Here is an 18471-nt window from a genome sequence, read left to right as displayed (position 1 = left end):
CAATGCTGCGCTACGCAGCATCAGGCAGGAGATACAATGTAGCGTCGCGCAGCAGCCGTCATCAATGGGTTAAAATGTGCATTCTTTGCATTTTCACAAATAGAATTTTTTTTGCATTCTTTGCATTTTCACAAATAGAAAAAAAGTTTCACAAATCAGAAACTACGTTTTCTATAATCTATAGCCTCACTGTGATATTCTAGTTCAGATTTTAAGAGTCTAGGTGTAATGGTTTTCAATCAGGACCAGTTCTAATGCGGTCTGGACCCCAAAAAAGCATTGGCATGTGCCTTTATTGCATTTTCACAGATAGGGTAAAAGTTTCACAAATCAGAAACTAAGTTTTCCATAATGTATAGCCTCACTGTGATAATCTAGTCCAGATTTGAAGAGTCTAGGTGCAGTGGTTTTCAATCAGGACCAGTTCTAATGCGGTCTGGATTCCTAAAAACCATTACAATGTGTATTCTTTGCATTTTCACAAGTAGAAAAAAAGTTTCACAAATCAGAAACTATGTTTTCTATAATGTATAGCCTCACTGTGATATTCTAGTCCAGATTTGAAGAGTCTAGGTGCAGTGGTTTTCAATCAGGACCAGTTCTAATGTGGTCCAGATGCAAAAAAAAAGCAGTGAAATCTCCCCTCTCTTTTTATTTAACAAACTAAATAAAGGTTACATAAATTGTAAACTGTTTTTAAAGAATGGTTAGACTCTCTTAGATAATCTAGACAAATTAATGTGGCTTTACCGCGGCGATTTAGGAGGTTAAACAACGGAGAATGAGTCGCTCTATGCCGCTCCTTAAGAATCCCTTAACTTTTCCTTAACTGCCGAATCGGCTGCTGCGAATCCTCTTAAACCTGGCTTTCCCGCATGGTGAATTTCCTGTCCATAACATTCAATGCATGAGGATACGTCTATCTGACTCAGTGATTAATATGATCTATGTACATTTTAATTCCAGACAGCGCTGTTGTTATCACGGCCCTTGTAACAACTGGAAAAGTCTTTTTGGGTATGACCATAATGGAGGTTTACATTCAAGAGTTGTTTCCCACTAATGTCAGGTACCCACGATAAAATAATACAAAATATATAATTACAGGTATTCTGCATGTACACTGTATATTTAATGTGAACTCCACTCTTTCAGAAAAAAACAGCTGTTAGCTTGGCCACCATACCCAGGATAATGGCAGGCTTGCTTTCTCCATTGCTCAACATACTGGCCATATATCATTGGTCCATACCCACTTTAGTGTTCAGCAGCTGTACAGTGGTCAGTGGAGCGCTTGTCTTCCTACCTCCTGAGACCAGAAGAAAAGAGCTTCCAGATTCAACCAATGAGGTCGAGGGCAACAGGGGAGAGCCCTGTAAGATTTACTGAGGAATAGTTTCAATTTTAGTTTAACTGGGATTCAGTTAAAGGCCAACCAGGGGATCCTAGTTATTTGTCTCGTAGATGAATGGTTCACTGGTTGGCTGTGGAATAAGCTCCACTCAAATTACTTCTGAGGTGACTAATTGACTAGTGTGGGATCCACAAAGATATCATACAAAACAAGTGTCAGTGGAGGTTAGAGTTAAAGTGCATATTACACATCTTTTTATATTGGCTCATTTGTTTCTCTAATTATCATTTATGTTTTTCAACTTTCTTTTCATTTCTTATGAGCATTGTTGGAATGAGACTGAGAATAAAGAATTATATTTCCAACTCCTTTAATTGCTGTGTACATGACAAATAAAGAACTTGAATTGATAGCCTTGTTACTATAATTTTTATTAAGCTACTTCTTGAAACAAATGTGTGATTCCCGGAAGCAAATGTTCAAAATATGTTTGCATTTGACAAGCTTGCACGCAAACAGTGTTTTCCTATGATTAGATTAGATTAGATTCAACTTTATTGTCATTGCACAAGTAAAGACAACCAGTTCAACGAAATGCAGTTTAGCATCTAACCAGTAGTGCAATCAATAAAAACGTTTTTTTGTTATAGCAGCGCTATAATAATAATAGTACATAATACACAGATTGCAGCTGGTCAACAAAGTTAAAAAAAATATCCAGTCAATATCAATATTAAAGTGCATATAGTTCTGAGGGTCCATAGAAAGCAGTATGAATATAAAGTGCAAGTACATACATACATAAGTCTCAGATTGCAGTTGATCATAGTTAAAAATTCAGACCATTTTAAAGTGCATATAGTTCTGAAGGGTCCATAGAATGCAGTATGAATATAAAGTGCATAAGTAAAGTGCATAGTGGTAGAGGTAGTCAGACAGACCATGGTCCAAGGAGGGAGGGTGGGGGGTGGGGGGTGGGGGGGCTAGTGTAGGGGCTTGGAGTTGAGCAGTGTTACAGTGTTATGGAAAAAGCTGTTTCTGAGCCTGCTGGTGCGACTCCCGAGGCTCCTGTAACGTCTCCCGGACGGGAGGAGAGAGAACAGTGCATGACTGGGGTGTGTGTGTGGTCCTTGATGATTTTGTTTGCACGTTGCAGACACCGTGAGTGATGAAGGTCAGTGAGGGCAGGGAGTGATGTGACAATTATTTTTTGAGCAGTTTTTACGACTCGCTGTAGGGCTTTCCTATCAGCCATTGTGCAGTTACCATACCACACCGTGAAGCAGTTGGTGAGGATGCTCTCAACGGTGCAGCGGTAGAAGTTCCGGAGGATCTGGGGGGAGAGTCTGGCTTTTTTCAGTTTTCTGAGGAAGAAGAGGCGTTGTTGAGCTTTCTTGATCAGAGTGGAGGTGTTGAGTGACCAGGAGAGGTCTTGTGAAATATGGACACCCAGGAACTTGAAGTTGGTGACCCGTTCCACTTCAGCCCCGTTGATGTGAATGAGTGTGTGGATGCTTGCCTTTGATTTCCGGAAGTCAACAATGAGTTCTTTGGTTTTGGTGGTGTTGAGCGCAAGGTTGTTATTAGCGCACCAAGCTGCCAAGTGCTGTACTTCCTCCCTGTAGGCTGATTCATCATTATTCTTAATCAGGCCGACCACTGTTGTGTCGTCCGCGAATTTGATGATGGAGTTGGTGCTGTGAATGGGGGAGCAGTCATGGGTGAAGAGGGTGTACAGTAAAGGGCTGAGCACACACCCTTGTGGCACACCAGTGTGAAGAGGAAGTGTAGTGGAGGAGAGGTTGTTTAACCTCACCGTCTGTGGTCTGTTGATCAGAAAGTCCAAGATCCAGTTGCAGGTGAATATGCTGATGCCAAGCTTGTGTAGTTTCATGAGCTGTTGTGACCTCTGGGCTGCCCTTTAACAACTTCTTATCAGTCTGGAAACAGGCTGGTATTGCTTTATGATTGGCTAACGGTCACAAACCCAGCCTTGATATTCCTCTTACTGTGGAAGTTACAAATTGACACGTGTACTATGTCCATGGTACTAACACGCTGTGTTGTTCCACTTTGAGCCAGTTACTACCAGAATGCAATATATTGTATAATGTTCCAGAAGAGAAACTGTGTTAAGCTACAGCTATATAATATCCCATCTGAGATTTCAAACCCACAGGTTCTGAACCAGATAGTTGTGACAGAAGCTGCAATGAGAAATACCATATTACAGTTGCAAGCAGAGGACCCCTTGGCAGCGTACGTTGTAATAGTGCTCATGAGTGCAAAAAGACAACTTAGAGCCAGATCCACTAAGAATGGATTGTGCGCGCTTTTAGCTCTATGATTTGCAGCAAAATAGCGCCCACAATCTGCCCCGTTTTGGCACAGTAGCATATCCACAAAGGCATTTGCACTAGGTAACACTTCCCAATAAGGTACATAAAAAGTGAGAAGTTACTCAGGAACGACTGTTTAGTTAATGAGTAGGCACTGAGAAACTGATTCAAGCACTGTTTAGTTGGTAAACAGACTCGGAGATACTGTATTAATGCAGCATTAGGTAATAGTATGGTAATGAGTAGGTACAGCAGGTACTGATTCACTAAGGGTACATTAATGGTCAAGTAAGCATTCGTTAATGAGTATGATGCATTACTTAACTTGAAGGTACACAAACTGCTTTACTATTGGTATATTAATGGTTAAGTAATCATTAATATACCAATAGTAAAGCATTACAATATCATTAAAAAATAAGTTTGATCATCCGTGTTTGGCCTGACATTTTATTAATTAATTGTGAAATCTAAAGGTGCCAACACACTGCACACCGCCGCGCGGCGACCGGAGCGGCTAGGGCGGCGCGGCCGCCGCAGGAGTTGAACATATTGAACTTTTTGCCGCCGGCCGCACCGCAATAGCCAATCAGCGTTGAGCTCCTCCCGACGTCACTCACTTCGGGACGACGGACAGAGGAAATTAAGATGGATGAAAACATAATAGTCACAGTTTGCTCCCATACGTTCTGTGAATAGCCTATGTGTCTGTTGCCTGCTGTGTACAGCTATCAGTTTTGCTTTATGAACCAAGTTAGCCCCGGTTAGCTTGGGTAAAGCACCATCAGCACAGCAGACTGGTGCTCTCAGCACCGGTTAGCACCAGCGCCAGCATATCCCCAGAGTAGAGAAGGCTACTCTGGTCGGGCGGCGGACACAATATGACCCAATATGATCAAGCGGCGCGGAACCTGCGATTCGCGCGGCCAACCGCCGCGCCGCGGTGTGCAGTGTGTTGGCACCTTAAGGGGGAAAAAACTACATATTAACTCATAATTACCTAATCATTACCTAGTGCTTCATTAGTACAGTATCTCCCAGTCTGTTTACCAGTAACTAATCATTAGTGCTTGAATCACAGTCTCTCAATACTTGCTCATTAACTAACCATTCGTTCCTCATTTGTCCCTTTGTAACTACTCACTTTTTGTGTACCTTATTGTAAAGTGTTACCAGCATTGTGATATCAACATAACCTAGACGGTCTTCTCCAACACTGTATAATTAATCAACATCCTGCAATTTTGTTTTTTGTTGTGGATTTTGTGTTTCTCTGTTTATTCTGTCACTCTGTTGTTATTGTTGTTGTTGTGTTGTGTGCGCTCGTCGGCGTTGTAAATGAGGGGAACCTCAATGCCTTTCGAGTTTGAATAAATAAAGGTTTCAATCAGTACATAGAAAATAACAATATATTAACAAACACTTGTGTGATATCCAAAGTGTTTTGTTCAGTCAGTCAGTCAGTCGGTATAATGAATTTAAGGAGAGTCAAAACAGAATTTCATTATTCCTACTGCACACAGTGATACTGTAACCTCTGTCCTACAATGACATAACAGGTGTACCTGTTAAGTAAGAGCACTGGCAGAAAATGTTAAAGTCAGCACATTATAAAAGTTATGATGAACAGTACTTGCTGTTAGAGATATGCAAAGTTAGGCTAACTATCTGTCTGCAAGAAATAATTACTTAAGCTGCATTATGCTTCTATTGGTAGCAGTATTGGAAATAGCTAACTTTAGTGAGACACCCTAACAATCAAATGATCCAAAAGTTTGAACTAATCTATTTAGCAAGATTCCTAAAATATACATTATTTGTTATACGATTATTTAAAAAAAAAATGGATGAAGGCTGTTGATCAATGTAGCTGTGGTAACCAAAGCCCTGGAATTCAGGCCAAACATCAAATCGTCTATAAGATATTACATTGAAAAAGTACCTGAACGACATACTGTATTTGGTTAGATAATCATAAGACTTACTCTTTCTATAAAACAATATACAGTATTTCCATTTAGATGCTGTGTCATCCTTCCTGCAAGGGGACAGTCCTGGGTTTAAAGCTCTTTTAGAAATATACAGTCTATGGTTTAAACATTAATGGGCATTGTTTAAAGGTCATCTCCGGCAGCATCTCTGAACTAGAAAATCAGCTCCGTGAACATGGCGGACTTTGGAGAGATCCTCCGGAATATTGGAGATTTTGGATCATTTCAGAAGATCACTCTTTTCGCTCTTTGCTTCCCAAATGTTATCATTCCTTTTCACTTTGCCAGTGTATTATTCATCCAGTCAGACCCAGAGAGACACTGTAACACAGACTGGATCCTCAGGACTGATGCTAACCTGACCACAGATGAGCAGCTGAACCTGACTCTGCCTCTGGAGGAGGATGGGACCTTCAGCAGGTGTTTGATGTTTGTCCCTGTGGACTGGGACATTGGTGCCATCAGGGAGTCTGGACTCAATGAGACCACAAGCTGCCAGAATGGATGGGTGTACAGCAACACTATCTATGATGCCACCATCGTCACTGATGTAAGTGATGGTTATAGTCACTTATAATATCAAATGATCTTTATGAAATCCTCTTTTATCAACCATTTGGTTTCATTTTTCAACAGTTTGATCTAGTTTGTGAAAAGACAAATTTGTTGGAAGTGGCACAAGCAGTGCTGATGGCTGGCATTCTTGTTGGCTGTCTCTTATTTGGACCTTTTGCTGAATCGTAAGTTTTCCCCAAACTTAAAGTATATGGGTTTTTGGATTCTGTATCATCTTGTTCACACTTAAGACACATGTAAAAAAAACACAGGGTTATGTCACATCTGTTGACCGGAGAAGTTTTATCTGTTCCAGGTTTGGTCGTAAACGAGCAGCTCAGATTCCAGTCTTTGTGATGCTGGTATTTACTGTAACAACCGGAATAGCTCCCAACTTTTACTTATATATGGCATCCCAGTTCATGCTGGGAATTGGCTATGGCGGATATCGACTGAACGGTGTCATATTGGGTACAGTATACTCCATCTTGCAAATGTACACGCTGTTTTCTTTATGCCTACATGATCACAGTCAGAGATCATTTCTTTTCTATGCCAACAACAGAGGGACTCTCTATGGTGTCCCAAACATGTAATAATTGTAGTAAAAGGTCATTAGAGAATACATCAAGGTAACACACACACACGTCTCCCTTTAGTATGATGAACTTGAGGTTCTAACTGTCATTGTATTCCTGCTTGCAGCCACTGAGTGGATCGGGGTGTCCAAACGATCATGGGGAGCATGTGTGGCCCAGCTATGTGGTGCAGTTGGACAGTGCGTCCTCGCTGGTATGATCTACTTCATCAGAGACTGGAGACTGGCTCAACTTATCACAGCTTTTCCAATTGCAGCCATTGCTATTTACATATGGTGTGCATTCACTCCTCTTATTCCCCTTGAATGTTTTAAATGTAAATGACAGCTTATTGATAAGTATCCTTATTTCTGACAGGTTTATTCCAGAGTCAGCCAGATGGTTGTTGGACAGAGGGAGGACAGAAGAGGCTAAACAGCTGATAGCCAAAGTGGCTACCATCAACAAACGCCCTGTTCCAGAGAATCTACTGGAAAAGGTAATTACCCTAGGCAAAAAATAAATAAATGCTTGTTTCGGCACTGTATCCATGCTCGGAATTTTCCATATACTTATTGCAAGTTTGTGGTGTATTTATATGGTGAAAAAAATATCATACAATAAAGAGTCTGCAATGTTAAGAATGTTTTCACAGCATATCCAGTTCAGTAACCCTGCTAGTACCTCAGCTAGTTACAGAAGAATGTGTCAGAGATATTGATTAAAATCCTTTAAAACTCTCTGCAAAAAGGTTGTATTAGATTGTGGTTTAGGAAGACAACAATCAAATCTGGACTGGAATGTATTGCAGTCAGTCATTTAGGACTAAATAACAGAACGGCTTACATGATGAGCTAACAATCTAACAGAGTTCGTCAGTTCTCTCTCTGACAGTGGGGTAAAAAAACTGAATAATTTTTGCAAGGCTGTTGGATAACATGACTTGCTAACACAAGCAAGCGTTAGCGTGATATTGTGTCCACTCCCCTGTGCATTGCAGATTGTTGAGAAAGACACTGACAGAAAGGGAGGCATAGTAATTCTTATCCAATCATCTGTGCTTAGGAAGTATTTCTTTACCATAATATTGACATGGTAAGTCACATTTTACAACTCGACCGAGCCTATAAAATAAATGATGCATAGTCATAACACGTACTTTTTATATTTTAAGTGAAGTTATTTTTCGTGGTATGACTAATACTTGTTTTCAATACTTCTTTTTTAATATTATTATTATTATTATTTTTTATAATTCTCAGGTTCTCGTTGAATCTTACCTACTACTGCCTTTCATTCAATGTGGGCAATTTTGGCTTGGACATCTTCCTGACGCAGCTCTTATTTGGTCTGACTGAACTACCAGCTCATATACTTTGCATCTGGCTGTTAGAGGCACTGGGAAGAAAAGTGTCACTGATGTCCACACTTTTGATTGGGGGATTCTTGTGCATCTTAACCCTAGCTGTTCCTCAAGGTACTGTAATGGCAGCAGCTAGCTAGCTACTTTTCAGCAGCTTCTTGATTATTAAGAGTTTGAAATTAAGATTTCTTAGAGTAAATCACACAACTCGAGGGAGTATGTTTAGTAGAAAGTTAGGTTTAAAAGCTAAACAAGACTATCGTTGGTCTTTCTGTACAGAGGGTTCAACAGCAGCAGCCTATAGTTATTTCATTCAGAATTATGTTGACATTGTTGTTGCTCTAGTTTACATGCAATAACTTGCTAAAGGTAGTATTCAGTTGTTGAGCTTGCTAGTTCAAGCAATATTAGAAGCAGGTGGCACGTGATTGGCCAAAAGGTGCCATGACGGTGACAACACCATTGTCATTGAAACACATGTTACGAAAGTAAAAGTTAAATTATTAAATAAAATATGTAATGAAATTGAAAAAAAAAACACATTGAAAAAAAATCTAATTTTCAAATAAAATGAGATTAAATTAATTCTTCTTGTTTAAATATTCCGTAGTGACAAGAAAATGGCTCTTTGTTCTTCTGTTCAAGGTAATGCTGTTGCTGTGACTGCGTTAGTAACCTCAGGACGTTTTTTCTCAAACTGGGCAGGGTCTGTAGTCAATGTGTATGTTCAGGAGCTTTTCCCAACATCTTTTCGGTAAGTTCTGTGTGTGAGGAAATACTTTGAAACAAAAAGCCCTGCACCCCTGAGTGTCTGAAAGTGTTTCCGTTTCAGACAAACAGCCTCTGGTTTGGGCTCCATTGCAAGCAGAGCTGGTGGCTTGCTGGCTCCGTTGCTCAACTTGTTGGCAGTGTACCACTGGTCCATACCCACTGTAGTCTTCAGCAGCCTTACACTGATCAGCGGAGCTCTCAGCTTCCTGCTTCCCGAGACCAGGAGGAGAGAGCTTCCTGATTCGACCGCTGATGCCGAGGGCAACAGGTAAGCAAGCTGTATTACTGCATGTGTGAATTAGATAAGTCTGTTTAAAGTATATACTTATGCATTATGTGAAAGCCTGCCAAACTTTGTATTGAATTAATCAAATAATGTATTAAAAAGGAACAGCATTTAGCCTTCGTTTTTTTTAAATTATGAAATTGATAAAAAGTAATAGCATCACCAAATGGGAACTGAATCAGTTGAAAACCCAAAGATGGATACTGTAAATTCTGTTTTTATTTCTGAAAGGTTGACCAGTATTCACTTCTTGTACGTAAATCGATCCGCAAAATACAAACATGAACCAGATTGCCTCTCCCATGTGGGACTGCCAAGCAGCACTCATTTTGTTTCTGTATTTAGTGGAGGATTCAAACATATTGCATCCCAGAAAAGGCAACATGTCACAAATTGCCCCACATTTGGACACAATCCAATGCAACTAACACATTCTCTGTGTATTCCTTTCCTACAGAAACAAGATGACCCTGAAGAACAGAAATGAATCAAACAAGCCTTCACTGATCATCAAGTCTTCCAGGCTATAGTGTAAATAAATGCCTCTCTTAACTATTTGTATTATGACTTTCCTCTTGTTGTTTAGACTCATGTGATGATGTTGATTGGTCAGCTGGTCTGTCTGTCCACTGTCAAACAACTACTGGGAACATTTGCTTGAATTTGTCTGCATATAATCTTGGGTTTCACCGAATTAATGCTAATGTTTTGTTGGCTCTCCTAAGCATTCCTCTAGTCACCTAATTCTCACTTTTAAGTCACATCGAATTCCAACTTGAAGATTTACCATGAAACTTACTGAGAACATTCATGCTTTCTGATTTGGAAACTCCATTCATTTTCTTGTGCCACCTTCAGGCCAAACACAAGATGTCTTAAAATGAAAGCTGACAGCTCTGAAAGTTACTGTCAACAGTCATACTCACAAGGTAAAGAACCCTTTAATAACATCAAGGCTTTACCCCTTGTGCCACCTTCAGGACAAATTCCATATTTACGAATAGCAATTATTATCAGTCTATGTGGAATGCTCATGCAACCACTGTCAGTACCTGTCTCAACCATTGACTATCTGTCATTGTGCATTAACATTTGTAACCTATAAACAGTAAGGAATCAATATTGCTGCTGATGAGGGCAGAATTTAATTTTGCTGCTGCAGATTCAAGGTCCTGGTCACAATGGTTTGACTCACTAGAACACTGCCATTGTTAATTGTATAAGTACCTATGACAAGTCAAAATGTCATAGGTACTTATAAAGTCAAAAATAGACTTATTTACAAATGAAAAAAATTTATCAGGTTATTGCTTCTGTGGTTTGTTCCGAATGTGCAATTTCTTATCACATCATTCTGTTTGCACTATTACGAGTTTATGTGTGGGACATGACCTATGTGTATGGTTTTTGTGTTCTTGTGTTTTTCTACAGTAAATATTTTACATAATGGTGAACCGCAAGCTTACATTTTATTATACAGAGCATTCAAAATTAATGATTAGCCGTTTACTGCTATTATTGCAGAAGCTTTCTATAAAAGCTGTTCACTGTGTGTTGTCTATTGAGGCACAGAGCATGCCTGTTGAAAATCAAACTGTTTTTGGGTTACTCAAATGTTCAATCACCAGTACTATTCACATCCGTTGTACTGGCGTGATGGCAGAAGTCTCGGCAGCGGGAATCTGAAAAATCTTCACATAAAATGGACACTATCTGCAAGGAGGTAAAGGAAGTATCAGGCCTACTGGGACAAACTGCAAAACTCTCCTTGGTGGTGAATTCCGGTGGTTTCGGCCGGGAGGACTTGAAAGTCACGTGACATGTACGCTGTCCATTAGAAATGAACAGGGGGAACAAATGTAGGTGATTCACAATTTCAAGGCCTTTATTGTGAAACCTCTACATTTTGCGCTGTGGACCAACGTAGTTATTTTACATTTCACTGTGAGACTGGGTTGGATACTCTTAAGGTGCGAACACACCAAACGTGTTGGGTGCGGTGGCCATCGCGCCCAATGCACCTGATCTGGCGCTTGGTGATTTTGTGTCAAAAAATGGTTCAACGCGCCCAACGCTACGCAGCTTGTCTCCCCCCGATATATTTATTCCCCTAATGAACCAAGGCTGCGATCAGACCCGACCCGACACAACAGCGATCATGTCCGCACAAAAACAACAACACAGCCAACAATTGTGCCAAAAGACAAATAAACAGCAACTGGAAATGAACACAAACAGCAAGGCAGCACCATACCAAACACATTTACAGCAGCATTGTGCGCAGGGCAGTAGAAAATAAAGGTAAGTAGCCTACATTACCCTACCTGGCTGTGACGGGACCGTGGCTGGCGTAGATATAGGCATAAACACCGGTGCTTCGCTGTACTTGTTGTGAAAGTTCCCCGGACTTAGCCGTTATGTTTGGGTTCATTATATGGAGGTGGTGGCCGCACACAACCGGGTGAGTTAACTAACGCTATCCGACTGCTGCTAACTTGGTTTATCGGCTAAAGCACAGCCGCACATATTCACTGAATTAACCAGGAAGCCCATTCTCCTGGCTCACTTTACCCACGTTTTCTAACCCAACCCCGAGCGGCTTCATATCACCAGCCAGCCGCAAATAAATTTCCTCCTCGGTGTTTCTCAGCCTCTGTGTTGTCCTCCCACCGTGCCGATGTCCATGACGTCGGGTCAAGCTCACCGCTGATTGGCCAACGCGGCTAAACGTCACGCAATTTTTGGAACTTGTGCGTTGGTGCGATGGTGCGGTGACGCTTTGGTAACGCGGCTACCGCTAACGCATCATCGCACCTAAACCAATGGTTCCCTATGCAAAAATAGGATTTTTCAACGCCGCCACCGCACCCAACGCGTTTGGTGTGTTCGCACCTTTAGAGTGTAAATAGAATTCTGTTTTAATCTAATCTTGGCAGATGTTTGTAATATTCATTTAAAAAAGTATTGCATTCACTAAAAGCTTATCTGTGGTTTGATCATAGTCAAGTTAGTCATTCATAACACCAATAAAATCCGAAACGTTCTCTTAACTGATGAATTTAACTTTAACTTCAATAAAACATATTGCATAATCTTGCTTGAAAACTTCTCAAACATGGCTCTCTGAAAACATATTAACATTTTTGTTTTACCCCAATTTTACAGCCGTCCAGGTCAAACCTTGTCGGGCACATCTGAATGAGGGCAATGTTTTCAAATCACAGGTTTTGTTTTTGATCTATGTATGTTTGACCCAACACACATCAGATTCAATTAATTAACATCAACAGTTAGGATATCTCTGTTACATTTTTTTAAATTTGTGATGATAAAAATTAGTTGAAAGAAACATTTCTAACCCAAGCAGCAAGGAGTAAGTGATTTCAAGATAGCACTCTTGACCCCAGTACAGGAGAGAATGAAGGACACAAGATAAGCATATTCCTCTTCATTTCCTAACGCTTTCAGGGTATAATAAAGTTTATGTGCATATCAGGTGAACGCCTGCTGAATAAAATTATAAATCATTGTTCACTACATTCCAAGACAGTTAGCCATTGTTGGATGCAGGTCATTCTGGCTGAGCAGTCCTTACCACCACAAAGTAAAATAACCCACAACCTTATGGCGGATTTTGGGGAGATCCTGAGGAACATTGGCGAATTTGGATTATTCCAGCAACTCACTTTGATTGCACTTTGCTTTCCAAATCTTGTTCAATCTTTTATTCTTGCAAGCCTTCTCTTTATCCAGTCAGACCCAGAGAGACACTGTAACACAGACTGGATCCTCAGGACTGATGCTAACCTGACCACAGATGAGCAGCTGAACCTGACTCTGCCTCTGGAGGAGGATGGGACCTTCAGCAGGTGTCTGATGTTTGTCCCTGTGGACTGGGACATTGGTGCCATCAGGGAGTCTGGACTCAATGAGACCACAAGCTGCCAGAATGGATGGGTGTACAGCAACACTATCTATGATGCCACCATCGTCACTGATGTAAGTAACAAGTGTAGAAAAATGCATTATTGTCATTGTATTTTATTGTTATATATATATATATATTTGTATATATCTTTACAGTTTGATCTGGTGTGTGACAAGGCTTACTCGGTGGGAGTGATACAAGCAGTGTCAATGACCGGCGTTATTATTGGTTCTATTATATTTGGACCTTTTGCTGAATCGTAAGTGTATTTCCAACTGCAAAAAGCAGTATTTCTGATATCTGTTGTGAAAATAAGATAAGATAGCCATTATTGTCACTGTACAGTCAACTATAAAAGCACAATATATACTTCCTTATGTACAGGTCCAATTGATATTAATATAAAAATGTACAATTTCATACATAAGATTCAATTTACACAAATGCATATATTATACATACGTGTTGCCACGTATGCATAATATTTACAGGGCAGGGCTATACAGTGCGATAGTTTTGATCGCATTTGCTACTGAAATTGATCACGTGCGATGATGAATACAAGTCCACTCGCACTAGTGCGAATGAGGAGAGGCTGTCTTTGAAACACAGAGGGGCGCTGCACAACACAGTTTAGACGGCTCTACATTAACACTGCGGGTAAATGAGTCTTTGGCAAGTAAGTTATTGAGTCCACCCTCCACTTTGGCTGGTGAAAGATGTGTGCTCGGGATCTGTGCTCCTGCGGTGATTCTAGCGTCTAATAAACTTCACCAACGATAATAACCGGAAGGACAAGGCTCTCTGCTCTCTTTGCATTACCGCAGTTAAGTTAGCACGTGTGCAAACCGAACATTTCCTGTGCGCCTTCACATTAAAAGCCTGTTGCTAGCCAAACTTGAGTTGACTTTTATTTTGAAGCCGGTAAGAACAGGAAGTTAGCGCTTTACAGCACTGTAGTGCTCTAGCTTGAAAGGCAACTCCTTCAGCTGCAGAGAGCACGCCACAGTAGTCTATTTAAACAAAGTTTGAAATAACTTATTTCAAACTTTGTGTAAGTTACACAATAAGCCACTGAAAAACTACTCCCAACATATTCACAACAACCTATTTAATTTATCCTAAATTGTACCAATATGTATACTTATTTATTTAATAGGCTATGTTTAATGTTTTAAAGTTTGGTTTTAATTAACAGAAGGACATTTTCTAAAAAAAAATATTATTAATAATCTAATAATTATATACAAAAAATATATAGATATATATATTATTTTTATGGGGATATATATATTATTTTTATGGGGATAAATAATTCTGAATCAGCAAAAAATTGTAATTGGCAGGTTAGACTCTTTTGTCTAAATTGCAATCAGTGCACCCCTATTCATTCTTCTATAATTATTACTGCACACACTAGGATATAATATTAATTTAGAATCTCAAATGAGACCAAGATGACAGGCTCAAAGGTAATTAGAGCAAAATGTAAGGGTTAAGGTTATGCAAGTTTTCGATCATACTTTGTGTGCTATCAAATTTATTTTTGTGCTACTGAATTTTTTTGATTGCTAGCACCAGTGCTACGACCTAAAAAAATAAGCGTACAGCCCTGGTTACGGGGTATATCTGAAAGTCTTAAAAAGCATTGAAAATAGTCAGCTATTTCTGTCATTTTATTCATAAGCACCATGAAGCTGATCTTCTATATTTCTATACTGTGTCATTTTGTTCATCTCTTTCTGTTGTAGGTTTGGTCGCAAACGAGCAACTCAAATTCCAGCGGTTATATTGTTTGTATTTATTTTAGCAACAGCGCTATGCCCCGATGTCTACCTATATGCAGCATGTCAGTTCATGGTGGGACTTGGAGCTGGAGGCTTTCGTATCAACAGCATTATACTGTGTATGTATATTGTGTATTCAGTGCACCACTTACATAGGTGTAATTTGTCATCGCTTTGAACAAATCGTATTCAATTCATCACACCATACATAGACAACATAACGGAAAATGGATATAATTGATATTAGTTGAAGTTTTGCAAATACTCATCATTTCAAGTCATCCATAGCAGGAAAATCTGTAATTCTTGAGACCACAAATTGTTTTTATAGGTGTTTCATTGTCATTTAATTTGACTTTAAATGCTTATATTATTATAGCATACTTCACACACATACTACATCAAACTTAACTTAATAAATGTAAGTTTTTCATAATTGCAGCCACTGAGTGGATCGGTGTGTCCAAAAGATCATGGGGAGCATGTGTGACCCAGCTATTTGGTGCAATTGGAATGTGTATCATCGCTGGTCTGATCTATGCCATCCGAGACTGGAGACTGGCTCAACTTATCACTGCAGCTCCATGTGCAGTGGTTGTTATCTACATATGGTGTGCATTCATCATTTTTAATTGGTTAATTTTATTTGTTAATCATAAACTTAGCAATCTGATTCCTTGTTTTTATCAGGTTTATTCCAGAGTCAGCCAGATGGTTAATAAGCAGAGGAAGGATAGAAGAGGCTAAACAGCTCATTGTCAAGGCAGCAGCCATCAACAAACGCCCTGTTCCAGACTGTTTGTTGGAAAGGGTACTCCCACATATACCAAACTACTTTTACTAATCCTACTAATATTACTATAAATTTGACTTGATATAAAAACAAAACTATGCAGATGGTGTGCAGTTAACAACTTAATGACATTTCTGTTGCAGATTGTCCTTAAAGATGTTGGGAACAAAGGAGCCATTAAAGTTGTTTTCGGATCACCTATACTGACCAAATATTTCTTCATCATGACATTGGCATGGTGAGTTTACATTTCCAGGAACTCCACTTGGACAACATACATCACAAATTAGATCAAAACTTTTGCCACAGGTCATGGCATATTCATCCCGATTGCATGGTTTCTTCTGAATGCTCCAGTTTGCCAAAATCCGTTGTTGAGGATGTTATGGATGCCACATAATGTAAGAAATGTAAGGTGTCATCTTCTGAGTGACTAAAGTGTTTTTATTCCTGTCTTTAAACTCAGGTTTTCTCTGAACCTTTCCCTCTTCTGCCTGTACTTCAATATGGGAAACTTAGGCCTGAGCATCTTCTTGACGCAGTTGTTATTTGGTGCTGTTGAAATACCAGCTCATTTACTGTGCATGTGGCTGTTGGAAGTTTTTGGGAGAAAGAATTTACTCATAGCAACAGTTCTGACCGGAAGCCTCTCTTCTGTACTCATCCTAGCTGTCCCTAATGGTAAGCTCATTGGCACATTTGATTAAACTTGATGATTTCATGTTTATGCAGGCTGTTTGTCTGATTGTAAAGTTTTGTTTTTGTATGTTCGATTTTTCAGGATATGATAATGCTGTAACGTCCTTGGCTGTCACAGCACGTTTTTTCCTGATCTGGGCAATTGATATATGTAATGTTTTTGTTCAAGAGTTGTTTCCAACATCTGTAAGGTAGGTGTTCACAAGCTTAATGTGCAAACTTTCCTTTTATAGAAACACCATTTGATATGGTATATATATATTAAATAGTTTATCATAAACAACTTGGATTTCCAAATGAATGGGTCACATGATAGGTTCCACAACTGTACACAAAGACTATTTTACATTGGTATTATTTGACCCAAACGTAAACATTTTACTGTTTATGCTTTACACATTTCCTCGTTCAGACAAACAGCCACAGGTCTGGCAGCCATATCAGCAAGAACAGGTGGATTACTGGCTCCGCTGCTTAACATCTTGGCCATGTACCATCGGTCCATACCAACCGCAGTCTTCAGCAGCCTTACACTGGTCGGTGGAGCTCTGTGCTTCCTGCTTCCTGAGACCGGTAAAAAAGACCTTCCTGAGTCAGCCGATGAGGCAGAGAACAAGTAACTATGGCAAAATATGTTCCACCATTATATACTGTATTTCATTAGACAAGCTGATATCTCTCAAATTGATATTTGCTGCCTGATAAATATCATATATGTCCTTCGTTTTTCAGAAATGGAGAGTCCACAAACACATTTCCAAATGCCACCAAGCTGTAAAGATGTTTTCTTTCCATCCAAAATCAAGGTGTTACTTACTTCGATTCCTGGATTTTTATACTTCTCCTTCCCAGAGTAAATATTGTATTTCTTACTCCACTACAGTTGTCTGACAGTTCAGTTACTTTTTTTTTGCAGTTGTTTTTCAAACCCCCCATCTGTCCAGCAAAAACCATGTATCTCCAAATTTTGTGATTTCAAATGTTCCTGTAGTCAGAAGGATTAAAGGTCAGCAATTCTGGAGAAAGCTTGTTGATAAAATAACCTTTTGTCAAAATTAGTGATTATCTCCTCAGAATCCACTACCTGTCGTTACTGTGTGCGCGCTAAAAAAAAAAGTTTTAACACAGCGCCTTTAAACTCTGTAATAGGGTAAGTAGACAAAGGGCATGTTAACAAAGGAAGCCCAGCCATGCCAGTATACAGAGTCTAAGCTGTATATTAACACTGGATTGCTTTTCTTCAATGAAAAGCACACAGTATGGACAGGTAGTGGATCGTGTTTCACTGATTTTGACACCAAGTCCTCTCCAGATCTGGAGATCACTGACTCTACCTTTAAGTGTTCATTTATGAGCTGAAAAAAATCTCCGCCTACTTAAGTGAACACTGAGGTATTCATACAGGATCTGAATACTTCTACCACCCCTGTTCATTACCATGATGAAGCTGTCAATAATTAATTAAATGTTTTTTTAGACTGTGTATTTTCTATTCTGAGTGGGGTTTACTTTGTATATAAAAGTGTTCATATGTTGAAATAAAATCATAAAGAATGAGCATTACATATTACTGTTTATATATTAATAGAATGTCTGTCAATTGTGCAAAAAATCAATTCAACAGTTTTTTAAAGGCTGCTCATAATATCATATTACATCAATTTCCGAATTAATTGACACAATAGCCTATATGAATATCCTTAACACTACTCTTTTTATTAAACTTTTAATAACTCATCAAAATGACAAATTGAGAAGTTTAAAAAACAAAGGCCTAATAACTATAATGAGCAGTCACTTTCCATCACACAGTATATTTCCCTTATGATTAGGGCTTTAGCAACAAACATACATCCATAGCCATTTTTGAGAATATAATCCTAAAACACGTAGCATAAGCAGGTGCATAAATAAAAGATAATTATTTGGAAATCTTCCAGGAAACTAGTAGGACATTACAAATGTGTCTTTTGATAAATACACTTATTCTCTTTGGGTTAGGCAGTGGTGTAAAGAGTAAATGAAAA

The 18471-nt window shown here is 39.3% G+C and overlaps 2 protein-coding genes across 2 annotated transcripts; both read left to right on the top strand.

Moving 5' to 3' along the window:
- Positions 1 to 5859: 5859 nt before the first annotated feature.
- On the top strand, positions 5860 to 9767 carry LOC307255318 (solute carrier family 22 member 13-like; the record flags this gene model as incomplete). The annotated part of the gene is made up of 10 exons (XM_080033997.1): positions 5860 to 6234; positions 6321 to 6424; positions 6556 to 6710; positions 6945 to 7113; positions 7196 to 7316; positions 7818 to 7912; positions 8080 to 8294; positions 8826 to 8934; positions 9013 to 9219; positions 9695 to 9767. 10 exons carry the CDS (start codon positions 5860 to 5862, stop codon positions 9765 to 9767), a joined length of 1623 nt encoding a protein of 540 aa, XP_079890123.1.
- A 3094-nt stretch (positions 9768 to 12861) lies between these two features.
- LOC307255317 (solute carrier family 22 member 13-like) lies at positions 12862 to 17222 on the top strand (the record flags this gene model as incomplete). Its single annotated transcript, XM_080033996.1, has 10 exons — positions 12862 to 13236; positions 13321 to 13424; positions 14917 to 15071; positions 15395 to 15563; positions 15643 to 15763; positions 15889 to 15983; positions 16212 to 16426; positions 16527 to 16635; positions 16857 to 17060; positions 17177 to 17222. The coding sequence occupies 10 exons, from the start codon at positions 12862 to 12864 to the stop codon at positions 17220 to 17222; spliced, it is 1593 nt and encodes a 530-aa protein (XP_079890122.1).
- Between the last annotated feature and the right edge of the window lie 1249 nt (positions 17223 to 18471).

Source organism: Ammodytes marinus (assembly GCF_949987685.1).
Source record: "Ammodytes marinus genome assembly, chromosome: 9".
Taxonomy (NCBI): Eukaryota; Metazoa; Chordata; class Actinopteri; order Uranoscopiformes; family Ammodytidae; genus Ammodytes; species Ammodytes marinus.
The sequence above is the reverse complement of the archived record's forward strand: the minus strand, read 5'-3'. Positions and strand labels throughout refer to the sequence as shown.